The 13,425-nt window shown below is 36.4% G+C and overlaps 1 protein-coding gene across 3 annotated transcripts in view; it reads left to right on the plus strand.

Moving 5' to 3' along the window:
- The window catches only part of BIRC6 (baculoviral IAP repeat containing 6), a 177,673-nt gene that overhangs the window by 43,195 nt on the left and 121,053 nt on the right, over positions 1-13,425 (plus strand). For all 3 annotated transcript variants that reach the window (XM_058021451.1, XM_058021452.1, XM_058021450.1), the window contains exons 13-21: positions 593-753; positions 3,547-3,678; positions 4,875-5,006; positions 5,259-5,437; positions 5,907-6,037; positions 6,862-7,023; positions 7,132-7,263; positions 7,531-7,628; positions 8,824-8,971. In XM_058021451.1, coding sequence (XP_057877434.1) covers positions 593-753; positions 3,547-3,678; positions 4,875-5,006; positions 5,259-5,437; positions 5,907-6,037; positions 6,862-7,023; positions 7,132-7,263; positions 7,531-7,628; positions 8,824-8,971 — 1,275 coding nt within the window. The remainder of the gene's footprint in view (positions 1-592; positions 754-3,546; positions 3,679-4,874; positions 5,007-5,258; positions 5,438-5,906; positions 6,038-6,861; positions 7,024-7,131; positions 7,264-7,530; positions 7,629-8,823; positions 8,972-13,425) is intronic.

Raw genomic sequence — 13,425 nt, forward strand, 5'->3', positions numbered from 1 at the left:
TGAGTGTGCACCTGGTAAGAAGCACTTTTCATCCTGTATGAATTATCAAATGTGCTTTAAAAATACTTGGAAAATAGTGTTTTGAGTCTCCTGTATGTTGATTTTTTTTTTACCACTGGAAAGTGACATTAAGCAATAAGCAATGGATAAGGGCAACTTGAAAGAGATTACAAGGTAGTTACCTCTGATTATGCTTTCATACACTTCACTAATTGATAGATCTTATTTTAGTGCTTTTTTTGCTTTTTTATTCTTGTACTTTTTTTTCATGGAAGCAAATAACTGTTATTTACAATAATATGGAAACTGTACTGAGATAAAGGTAATGGGGAATCTTTCCACTTCTGCTTTCATGTGAACATTGCTTCTCCCTGTCATATCAATTGTCATTTTAACATCATCTTCACAAAATTAATGTGATTATCTTGAAAGCTTTAAAGTTTGAAAGCCTTCCTCAGAAACTCATATGGATGTTAACTAATGCAAAATAAGTTTTTCTCCTTGTTAAAGAAAGTGTGCATAGATGCAGAATGGACTCTGGGATGGGAATTTTCTCTGTACACTGAATCATTGTCTTCTTTTTTCCTGACAGCAACAGCTGGGACGAGCATGTCTTTGAACTAGTTCTGCCAAAAGCCTGTATGGTTGGACATGTGGACTTCAAATTTGTTTTGAATTCAAACATCACAAACATTCCCCAGATTCAAGTGACTTTACTGAAAAATAAAGCTCCAGGCTTAGGGAAAGTCAATGGTAAGAAAAAAACTAGGATATCTTTCAGAACATTATTTCTTTTCTCAAACTCAGTATTCTCTGTGATGTATATCAGAAAAATTGCTTGTAATTGTCTAAGTATTTCACTTTTACTGATTTATTCTATTTCCTGGTATCATGGGCTCTTTTCAGTTATCATGCTTAAATGTAAATTGGAGTGACAAACTCGGTAAACAGGTTCAAAATCTTGGCATTTATGCAAATAAAAGTTACATAGTTCAAAAACACTGAACTCAATTATAATTCTGTACTGCATAAATCCTACAATCATTAAAAATAAGTTGTCAATTGTAAATCATCCTAGAGACTGACTGATTAAGCAAATGGTGCTCTTTTAAGGTGTCGATGTAGTAAAAAAAAAAAACTAAATTATTCCAAGTCACAGAAGGAGATTATTTGCCAGTGAGAAAATAGCAAGGCTTTTCTTGATGGAAGTAAAAAATCCCATGGCTTCCTTGGGAATTCTCTCATCATTTGGTTCATTGACTAAGCTGTGTGAAAGCTGCAGTAGGATTTCATGATTTCCCCTTTTATTCTTGCAGCTTTGACAGAGTAGACCAAAGTTAGGAACGCTCTTGCCTTGGGAAGACTCGTAACTGGACTGTGCATCTTACTAGCTCTTAGGGAACCTGTGAGGGGGTAGCATAAATTGAAAAGTCAATTCTTTGATGTGGAAGTGCCTCCACTGGGATTTCCCTGTGGTGAGAACATTTGTTTCATGTCCTGCTGCCTTGTCTACTGGGCGTGGAAGGTATTACATGCTGCACCTCCTTTTATGGAGACATTAATTGCGTATCTTTTTCTGGCCCCCTCTTCTTCAAAAGCTTTAGGAGCTGGCTATTTCAGAGAAATCTTGCTGTCAGATATTATTAAATTGCTTGCTGGATATAAATTGTGTTGAGAAGAACAGCAAGCATGATCATAAAAGCCCTTTTTCCCTCCTTTTTCTATTTTTTTCAATTGCTAAGATCATCCCACTTGAACACAAGAGTAACAGTAAATTTCAAAAAGGAGTATAGGCATTTCAAAGATCATTAACAGGCTTTCATAAAACCTCACTGTGTAGCATCCTCCAGTGTTTAATAATAAAAAATGTGTGCTGGAGATGCTCTCTTAAATACTGTAAACTGCTTGTAACCCAAGAACAAAATATTCTAGCTTAGTAATATTGTTTGAGAAACTCCTATTCTTTTAGGGTTCGAGGTGCTTTAGATTTAACAGAAGTGCTAGCTGTGACTGCAGGATGGCAGTGAACAGGTGGTCTTTCAGTTTCTTCATTTTTGTTAATCCTTGCTATAAAACCTGAATTTTAGCATGGAGTAAAAATTTTTTCTGTCAAAGAAAAAACTAGAACAGATGTCCATGTTTCTCTCCTGAGTGGAACCTTTGTTTTCAGCATGATTTCAGTCCATTTGTAGATCTGGATGTCAGAATTAATCTGAAAATCTTCACCTATGGAACAAAACAATAGAAGAAAAGCTAAACTCTTTTCCTTAATGCTTCAATTTTAAACACTTCTGAACAAACAGTTCCATGAGTTAGGAATTCCTTGGAGACATTTGATTTAGCTGTGAAATAAATTGCCAGAGCTCTCTGTGAATGCTTTGCAGCAGAGCATACTGATCAGAAGACATGACAGAGCTCTTCCAGAAAATGACATTTCACTTCCTTGCACGTAATATACTGGAATTTGCCTTTTCCTCCTTGTAACATAAAAAGGCATCAAATAGGGGGTCAGGAAGTCTGGAAATGTCTGGGGAGTGTGGGAGCACCTGCAAGGCAGCCTTGGCAAAGTCTTTTTTGTTTTTAATTCACAGGATTGGATATCCACAGCTAACCAACATCTTCTCCAAGTGTAACTGCAATGCAGTTGTTTCCTTCCCTTTTTCAATTTTTTGAGTTTTGGAAAAGAACTTTAGTGACATTTGCCTTTTTTCTTTGCACTATTGAATAAAATAATAGGGCACTAATGATTTCATTGTAAGGGAAGACAAAGTTAGGTAATTTATATCTGTGATAGATCTTAACCAAGGGAGAAGTAATATTCAATATTGTTTGGCTCTTACAAATGTATAAAAACCTCAGACTGAAATTCGATTAACTCCCCCTCCAACTTCTGCCCTTCCAGATGGGGAGAGAAAGGAACTAAAATTTTAAGGTAATGAAACATAGGGAAGATGTGCATGGCAGAATTTATTCAGTCATTTTTTTTGTATGACAGGAGCCCTGGAAATAGTTAAATATGTAGTGTGCAGTAATGGGAAGGCCAGAGGCATAATTCTTCTGGTTGGGAATTAATGGTTTTGGTCTGGCAGTTAATTCACTGTATATGCTTCTTGTTAATTTGCTTGCATGTCCTCTTCATTTATAATTCATGTGATCCATTTAATTGGAAAAAGGGCTGTGTTTAAGTATTACCAAAATAATGTTTGATGTTCAGCAGGAGCAATCCAGTTATTTTATGTTTACATTATCAGACCTTCAGTACTGGAATGTTATTGCTTAGGAGTAATCTGCAGTTGATTATTAGGGAAAAGAATTTGGGCAGTGTTAAAACAAAACAGGTTCTTTACAGGTCATTCAGAAATACTATTTTTTAACTATTTGCTGCAACTTCAATCCATATGAAAAATGTGTGTTTGTGTACTTGTTGATTTGTATTAAAAATATTGCTGTGGGCAGAAAGTTGATAATTCTGCTATGAAAACTACCACTTCATTTTTCCTGAGCCTTGAGCAGTGTTTGTAATCATGCTAATATTTTTATTTCCAGAAGCAGCAGTAGATAGACAGATCGCATTTCCTTTATCTCCAGCTCATAATATAGAAGTGGAGAGAAATGGAAAACCAGGACTGGCAGAATTCAGTGAAGAAATGCAGTATATGGATGTAGAGGAACCACAATGTAAGTTTTATTGATCTTGTTATACTTCACTTAAAATAGGACCTTGCTTTTTTCTTGTTTAAATGATACATTTGAATTCCTCTGCAAAAATTTCTCAAACATTAAGATAGACTAATTTCTCAGCTGTCATCAAAAGTTATTTTTCTCTCTTATCTGTTTGCTGTATTGGTTGAAAGTTTAACACAAATGTACCAGAAATGTCCTAAACTACTGGAGAGGTTTGGTGCTTATATGCAGATTAATGTTTATTTGAGTTTGGAAATCAAGTAGATTGATATGGCACCTTTCTAATTTAAATTGCTAGCCTGTTTCACCAGTATTTTACTTTGTTTCTTTGGCTAGTTTCAGTATAATTTTTCTTTACATACCTGGCTTTTGTAGACATTGCTGCAGTAAACCAATAAGGAACAGAACATAAAGAATTCATAACTAGGCCACATCACACTGTGCCTGTTTCTATAACTTTGTTGTTAACTAGCACTCTTCCACAAAATATCTTAGGCTGTGAAAGCATTGAGTGGGTCTGGGTGAGGAGAGCTGCAGACTAAAATTTATCAGTTGGAGTGACTCAGTTCTAGAGCGATGGTTCTTTTTCTTGGTCCTTTCAACAGTCTTACTTTACACCTGCTTTTCTCTTGTGGAATCAGCCTTGTCTAGAACATGGCTGTCAAGGTCCTTTCCAACCCAAACCGTTCTATGATCCTATGACTCCAAGGAAGGATCAAGAGGTGATAAAAGTGCTGAAAGGATGTGTTTGATGATGAGAAAGGAGCAGCAGATGAGTGAAGATGATTTCAGTAATTTGTATATCATATAGACAAAACAAAGCCATCCTTGTTTTAAATTTATTATTTGTTTTGTTTTTAAACAGTGTTGTCCTGCTTCAGTAATGACCCAATAAGAATTGTGGCTCTGTAGATTATTTCATCAGTTGTATATTTTTGTGGCTTTTATAAGCCAGTCAAGATAGGTATTAATCCATATAATGCAACTGAAAATGGTTTTAAAACTGTCATTTACCTTAACTGATTTCACTGGAAAATGTCTAAAAGTGAACTTCAAGTCTTTTTTTTGTGTAAAGTTATATGTATTTAGTGATCAGAGTTTGACATGGTGCATTTTTAATCCATGCAAATGATCAGATTTTATGACTTAATTATGGCTAATTCAGATCCACATTACTTATGTTTTCTAAGGTCTTAGATTGTGTCCATTTCTGGAGGAACATAAGGAAGATATACTTTGTGGTCCAGTATGGCTGGCTACTGGACTTGATCTATCAGGACATGCTGGAATGTTGACACTAACAAGTCCAAAGCTTGTTAAAGGTAAAGCAGTTTATTATGCTATTTGCATGAAGCCTGTGTGGCTGAAGTGCATCTCGTACTTCTGTAGTCAGACATGGGTTTGTTATCTGTTTTTACATTGACAAATTCTGCTGTGTAACACCGTAGTGAGTTGCTGTTTCAAATGGATGGTAAACTACTGTAATTAATATGGTTTATCTGTTCTGTTTACAACTTGCAATCTGTTTAAACTGTGCAAATTCTCCCTCCTCCTTTTTTTTTCTCTACTTCTAGGCATGGCTGGTGGCAAGTACCGTTCATTTTTAATTCACGTCAAAGCAGTGAATGACAGAGGAACAGAAGAAATCTGCAATGGTGGCATTAGACCAGTGGTTAGAATACCTCCTCTAAAACCTCAAACAAACAAGGGCCATTCTCTTGCTTCATTGTTGGCAAAAGTTGCAGCAGGCAAGGTAATGAATATCCAAGGAAGATATGTTTGGTATTTGTAGACTTGGTATGATTTATGTCATCTGAAAATGAAGCAGCTGTTAGCAGAGTTAAGGTCCATTAAAATCTACTTTCTAAAGAGGTGACACTGTGTTGACACCTTCTAGAATTAGAGTTCAACATTTCTAAGTTGTTTCTTTGTGCAGATTGAATTGCAAAGGTCTGTTCTGCCACTTTCACATTCTGAACACTTGTTTTTGAAACTTCTGTTCCCTTGAGTATTTTCAGTCGTTGATAGGTCTTATCCTTCTGTGAAGATGTGTGTGTGCATGTGTATTGTTCTATATTAAAACAGTTAGTGAATAAAAACAGTTTTGGTATAATGCTCAAACTGAGAGATTTTAGCAAACTGCTTGCATTTCACTGAACAAGGTTTAAAAATGGATCAGAACCAATGTGATTTATGAGTGTTATTTTTCCCAAAAATATTAGGAAAAGCCATCTAGCAAAATTGAAGCCACTACTTCTTCAAGAAAATCAGATAATCTGCGAGGCTGTGACTTACTTCAAGAAGTCTCTGTGACAATTCGAAGATTTAAAAAAACTTCAATTTCAAAGGAAAGGTTAGTAGGTGTTTTTTAATGCTGAAAAAAATATTAGCTTTAGTAATGCTTCTCATCAAAAGCTTAGTTCTTGAATTAGCTCAGGTCAAGATGCTGTTTAAAGTTGTTATTTCATAAGCTTATTTTGTATGGAAAATGCTGTAAATTGCAAGTAAGAGGGCACTATGCTGTGAAAGTTGTGGTAGAATAACACCATGCATGAAATTTTATGTTGAGTGAGGTTTTTTGCCTGACTGCAAAAGGCAAATGTAAATAAGTTTACTTGGTAAAATGAATTTTTTTTAAAGGAAGCATCTTCCCTTTCTATTTCAACGTTGCCTTGTTTTGTACAGCAGAATTTATATTAATCATCAAAAAGTTGAGAATCAAATTTAGCTAACAAAGAAGTGGTTGAAGTCTTTGGTTTGAAGTCTTTGGTACTGCAGACCTAGGTACAGGTAATACAGTATTTAAAGTGTATTGCCAGCTGCCACCCTGCAGTGGTGGCATTCATTGTAATGGGCTTAAAGAGGTTGATGAGGCTGCAAAGAGGTGTGAGTGAACAGTTGATAAGAGTTTTGTAGATGGTGAAAGTTTGTTTAGGTTTAGAAATTGCTAGGCAAGTTACTGGGGGGAAAAACTTCAGAGAGGTTTGCTGGATCTGTTGTAATGTAGCAGAAAGTAGGATGATTGGGAATGTGTGCACAGAAAGTATTGCATATGCTTGTGTACTGCTTTTACTTTCATGGAGGATTCTCTTTTTTGCTACTCCTAAGACAGGATACAAAGCTGGAGAGTGGCCATATTGGTTAATTGTGGTTTTCTTTCCTTCTCCTCCTCCCCAGAGTTCAGCGGTGTGCCATGTTACAGTTTTCAGAGTTCCATGAGAAGCTGCTCACCACTCTTTGCAAGAAGACAGAGGATGGTCTGACCACAGAACATGCTCAGAGTCTTGTCCTCGACACACTTTGTTGGTTGGCCGGAGTGTATTCAAATGGCCCTGGCAGGTAAGGGAGGAATTCTGTTCAAATTATCATGGTTGTTTCTCAGTATCAGTTTGGTTTAAAAAAAATAGGTTTATGTTATTTTCTAAAGTATGCAACTTGTTTTCACAGCTCAAAGGAAGGAAATGACAGTTTGCTTTCTAAAACACGTAAATGTGTCTCTGATATTATACGTGTTTGCTTCTTTGAAGCTGGGCGGAGCATAGCTCACAAATGTGCACGATTTCTTGCACTATGCATCAGGTCAGTGCTAATTATTTGCATCTCTTTGTTTTTGTTTATTTCTGTTTTACATGTATTTTGGGGATTTGCATGCATTCTGAACTGAACATTTTGGTTTTTTGATGTTGAGTTTGTAAGGCAGCAAGACCTGGTAGATGTTCTTTTCAGGAAATATGTGTTTAGGGTGTGAGTGCAAAGAACACCAGTCTTTCAGCTTCATCTCCTGGAGGAGATTTCATCCCTCATTCTTACTTCCTTAAATGTTAAAGTGTTCTGGTTTTTTTGTAGCAATGGCAGGTGTGACCCAAGTCAGCAAGGGTTTGGATCAGTTCTTCTGAAAGCTTTACTCGACAATATGCCTCTTCTGCCTGCTGCTGCCACAGGGGGTACGTATGCAGCGTTCTTGTCGTAAACATACACCGTGCATTTGTTGTTTGTCGAGTTGTCTTGGGCTCTCTGGTGAAATTAGAATGAGGTAATTGTTCAGTTAGTACTAAATGCTCCTTGGAGTGGTCTGGTCATGAAGTAGACATTTCAGGTGGTGGAATTTTAAGCAAATAAGCTTGTTTAAACCAGAGTGTGAAGGCTGACATTTTGGAAGAACTTAAGTAAGTTTTCTAAAAATTCTGAAAGGTGTTTAGCAACAACAGATTCTGTTGACATAAGTGACAGTCAGGGTGGTTTGTTATTTGTTAAAATTAGGAGATAACCAGGAAACTTGGCTGTCCAAATGAAGTCCTAATAGCAATCCACTTTTCATTCTTCTGCACTACAGGGAAATTTTAACTAAATTAAATTTCTTTCTTGCCTATACTGCAGTGGAAAGGTCTCTTAACACCTTGTTGAAGCATCTAGAGTGCCAGATGGACTGGGAAGGTGACTTCACCCTTGTATTTTGGGTGGCAAGGCCTGCCTTTTCACACTAGGATATTGTTGAATTGTTTCTAGCTTGGCATCACCAATGAGTCTTAAAGAAAAATGAGTTTGTATTCCAAAAAGCTTGTTGTACTACCACCCAGGTCAAAACACAACACAGTGCTGCAGAGGGTGTGGAATGCACAGGGAGGGAAGGAGAAGGAGGAAACAGATTTGTGTTTCTGTATAGAACCTCAGTGCTATGCTCCCAGAAATAATTTCTATGGAAGCAGTGCCTCTAGCAAAACTGATTAAGGAGACGGCAACCAGAACCAAAGGATGAAAGGAGGAAAAGAGTTGGCTCTGGATTATGGCTTGGCTCTGATGAGATTGGAACCCCTAGCCAAGCACCTTAATATATCAAGAGTATTTTGATTGTTGTCAGCAGGAGGAGTGAGGGAAGTGTGCAGAGCTGTCTCTTGGGAACCATTTTTTCCTTCAATTATGTGTTAGTTGATAAGAGAACTGGAAGTACTTGTAGAAACTTATGATTGCAGAATGATTCTTAATTGAAGCCTCTCAAGAAAGGGGAAGGGGTAGAATATGTCCTAGTCTGTATTCAGACCATTAGATCATTATCACTTCTGTTGATTATCCTTCAAAGTATGCTTTCTCAGTGAAAAATTTATATCATCTTTCACGTGAAATGATTTTATTTTAATGCAGGATCTGTGTACTGGTATTTTGTGTTGCTGAACTATGTAAAAGATGAAGACTTGGCAGGATGCAGCACAGCTTGTGCATCATTGCTGACTGCGGTGTCCCGGCAGCTGCAGGATCGCCTAACACCAATGGAGGCGTTACTTCAAACAAGGTACTAACAAGTGTGGTTGTTGTAAACTTTATCAAAACAAGCCTAAGAACCATCCAACGCTATCCTTTGGTGTTGTGGAAAAGGTTGTGTGTTATCCTTTGCTGTATTTGAGCAAGAATTAATTTGCTAAGGTTCAGGAAAACAGTTTTAACTTGTGCGAAATTAAAGTTGAATTCAATTGCTGTGTCACATTTTAAATTAGCAAATATGTATGTGGTGTTTGAAGTCTGTGCAATCCTTAAGTTAGTATTTATGACTTCTATTGTAAGGACTAATACAGCATGTCAAATTTTGACTCTTGGAAGGAATTAAGTATACTGAATAGTTTCAGTTTGGCACAATGCTTCACAAAGCTATAGTCTTTCAGTAGGCTGACAGTACATTTAACATATTTCTTCCAAAGGCCACATTCTAGGTGTAGAGACCTGGAGTAATTTACTGGGAATGCAGGTTCTTCTTTTAAATTACATATCAGTGTAATTTAGGACTGTGATGTTGTTTCCATACTGAACTGATTGGCCATTTAACTTTGGATTTACATGATACGAAAAGGAAATTTCTGGTGGTTCAGTTGTGTAGCAGTTTCCAAAGCTGCATTTTGGTGAAGGAAAAATGCTGCTGTTTGACATCTCTTTCAGTTGTGGTTTAGGTGTAAGAGTTTTCTTCCATATCAAACAAGATCAAGGTAGAAAAAGTTGGGTGGAGGTTAGTCCAGAATTTTCAGGTAAAATTGAAAATGATTAGAAAATGTAGTAAGGGAAGGTGTAGAGGAGGAAGAATATCTTTTAATTTTTGCTTTTAAAGAACTATAATTCCAAAATACTTCACAAAAACTTAGTCTCGGGTGTTACACTTGGATCCTTATCCTGCTGTCTACTCCATTCCTCTACTTAGTTGTTAATTTATTTCACCATCTGTAGTCCTTACAGTTGATTAGACTTATCCCAGCAATATAAATGGTATCTAGAAAAATTTAGAATTTTGGAAAAATAAGTGAGTTGAACCAAATGAAGGAGAAAAAAGTGAAAATTACACTTGACATGAGAATGGCACCTTTCGGTAGGAATCAAGTTATTCCTTCGTATAAATTGCTTCCAAGTACTTTCTTTAAACAGTGTATCTTAAATAGAAGGTTTTCCTCCTTTCCAGTTGCCCACTTTTGAATTTGGTACATGACATTTCAGATCACCTTCTGGTGAGCACATGCTGTCTGCATGGCAAAGGAAGATTTCTGAAGTGAGCCTGTTCTTGGTGTCCTTCAAGCTTAGATTTTCTGGATGTTTCTAGATGATGTTTTACTGAGTTTCTTCTTGAAACTTAATTTACTTTCTCTTTTAACTCTATAACCCCATAGGCAGTTTTAAGAGTAGCAGCAAATCCCTTATTTGGTTACAACAGCTCTCTAGCAAGGACTGACTCTTTCTTGGTTTAGTTTATTAATTCAGGCAAAATTTGTGGGTCTTTCTTTCACATGTTCATGGATCGAGACAATACTGTCATTTTTGGGTTTCTGTGTTTTTTTTTTTTAAAGAGAAATTAGGAGGCAGCCATAGCTTTCCCCTTTTTCCCTTTCCTCAAATTGTGTTGTATCTTTTTTGTGTACTTTTGTGTTGCAGAATTTATTGTATTATGTTTTTTTCCTTGGTCCCAGGTGCAATAGGTTAATATCTGGTAATCAGCTAAAAGCAGATGTCTAATTAACGGATCTACACATTCATGGGAGAATAATACTCATTTTACTATCATGTGCTGCAATAAATAAAGTAAAACTTGAAAGGATAAGGCCAGTAGGGTGTGTTACATGATTTGCAGTTCATAAAACAAAAAAGGGATTTTAGATAGGATTTTTGACTTTCTTACAAAAAACCAGGTTGGTTTTGTCTCTAGCAAATCTAAAACAATTTCTCCAGCCTATTCTTGAAAGTATGAGATTCATGTAGTCACGGAATTAAATTATTCTAAATATTGTAAGGTGTTACATGGTTTAATTATTGTTACCATTCGCACTTGAACTGTCTCTGGCTCTTGTCTAATCTGAAAACTCTCCTGCTGCTCCATTTAGTGCTTGTAGGGGGATAGAATGTAGGAAAATAAAGATAGTGTAGAAAGTAGTCTTACCCCTAAGGAGTTGCATTTGGGCCAATTATCAAAGATTAGGAGCAGGCCTGACTTTAACAGGTCACAATTTTAATTTCTCCAATGAGAAGAAGAGTGCTATAAAAGAGTGGGTTGGCTGGTTGAGACAGGAACGTGGCTCCTTTGTGAAGAAGAAAGAGTCAGTGCTCTGAGGAGCTCCCCACGAGAAACATCAAGGAAGGTATGGAATTTTTGTGATAAGGAGACAACAGTATGGAACCCCTGCAATAAGATGACAACAAGTGCTTGTGTCCTTCCCACACTGGCACTGGAGAGCAGATTCTTTCATTCTAAACAAATTTGGGATGTCTGGAGTGTATTTGTATCTTCACTGTATTCTCCAGATCTTAAAGAATTTCCTTTGGCTTCTTTGGTCCTTGTCTTCCTTGTGTTGTGATACACAAAATTTTACACATTATTCTAGTTGAGGGCTCTGATGAATGAAATAGAAGAGGTATGTCACAGAGTTCATGTTCATTACTGCATGGATGAATAAGGTGATTGAGTTTTTACATTACGTTCTTTGTTTAGTCTTTGTTTTTTTGTTGGTGTACCTTCTATATCCTTTTTTGAAAAGGATTGCTAATGAAGCTCAAAACTGTGAACTTGATCATTCCTGCTGAAGAACAGGTAAAAGGCACTGTGCTTGTTGAAATAAATCTGGGCTGGACAGCATAAATTAAACCCTTTGCAGTATGTTCAAATTCTGATTCTACTCTACAATACTCTTGCAGAATTTTGACATTTTATCACCTGCTTATTTAATTAATCAAACTGTTTAAAATATGTAAGTAATCAGCGCTAGTGTTGAGCTCACCTGATTTATTTGTTTAAATGTTTAAATTCTGATGTCTAAAGCAGGATGTGAAGGTACCACACTGAATTTTGTCTGAGCATTTTTGTGTGTGTTTTAGCAGCCACTTTACAGGAGCATGTTGTCTTGGCTGGTGTGCAAAAAAAGGTCAGGCAGCAAACACATCAGTCTTGTGAGATGTGTAGGATGTACTGGTCCTGTCTAATGCATGCTGGTAAAGAGCAACCAAGTCTATCCTGTGTTGTTCTGAGTATAAAGTTATTTTAAATTTGCTACCTTCTAAGTAATTTGGTTGGGAAATGTAATGTTAAATGGGCTTGATCTGTAATTTTCAGATGATCTGCCCTTTTGTAAGATCATTCATCATTTTCTGATAATTGCAGTCATAGCATTGTGTGGCCAAAAGCACTGACCCCAGCTAATGGGGAAACATTTTGACAACCAGATAAGTCTATCTGTTTTTACCTTGTTGCCGGTGTAGTATTCATGTAGACATTTACACTTCTATGATTACTTGATCAAAAAAGACATTTAAACATTCCAGCCTTGTCAGCATGTTGGGGGCTTTTGCTTCAGCTGGTAAAGAAAAGAGGAACTGCTTGGAGGCAGAGGGAAAAGGGGGTGGAACATCTTACTGCCTTTGCCAGTGTGTTTGTGGAAATATTTCAGATTTCCTCTGTCGCTTGCCAAAGTGCAGTGTTATGTTTCTCACTTTTGTATCTACACAGATGCATTTCTTTCTACTCTGGCTTAGTAATTTGGCCTGATTTCCATTTTTTTTTTATCTTTTCAGTTGCTGGTAATAGGTATTTGCAAAGACTGAAAAAAAAGCCAAAACAAAAAAACCCCCACTTTTAAACAAAAACAAAACCACAAACAAACAACCTCATTGATTTTCATACTACTTTGAAGTTTCCTTTTTCTTGGCTTATAAAACCATAATTGATTTGGGACCACTTCGAGTGATGGTGCTATTTTTTGCCCTCCAATACTGCCAGAGTAAATGCTATGAGTTTTCTTCTGTTGAGGTATTTATCACAAGTGTTGATTGGTATGCCTAGCAGCATTTCCTTTTTTAATTCTTACTTCAGCTGGAAGAACAAGCTGAGGTGGAATTTCTTCTCCTGTTTTGAAACAATACTGTTTTTCAGACTAATGTCTCATTTACTATGTGCAGGTGTGTGTCTTGCTCATTGTCTAAGGCTTGTAGTTCTATTTCCATGTCTAGTGTGATTGTGTGTCATGTTTTCAGGATAATATTACATCTTCAGAACTCTTTCATAATGAAGAGTTTCTTACTTAACATTATAAGCTGTTTGAAAATGCCATCAAATAAATAATTTTAATAAACTATAAGCAAGTGATAATTTCTAAGATGTGTCAAATGAATGAACAGGATAGTTTGGAGTATAATGAATCTGGATGGTAAAATACTTGATCGTTTACTGTAAATAATTTTATATGAGTTCTTATTGTGTGAATGGTGCTGTTTGTCTTATTTGCA

Source organism: Melospiza georgiana, chromosome 3, assembly GCF_028018845.1.
Source record: "Melospiza georgiana isolate bMelGeo1 chromosome 3, bMelGeo1.pri, whole genome shotgun sequence".
In the NCBI taxonomy this organism is placed as follows: Eukaryota; Metazoa; Chordata; class Aves; order Passeriformes; family Passerellidae; genus Melospiza; species Melospiza georgiana.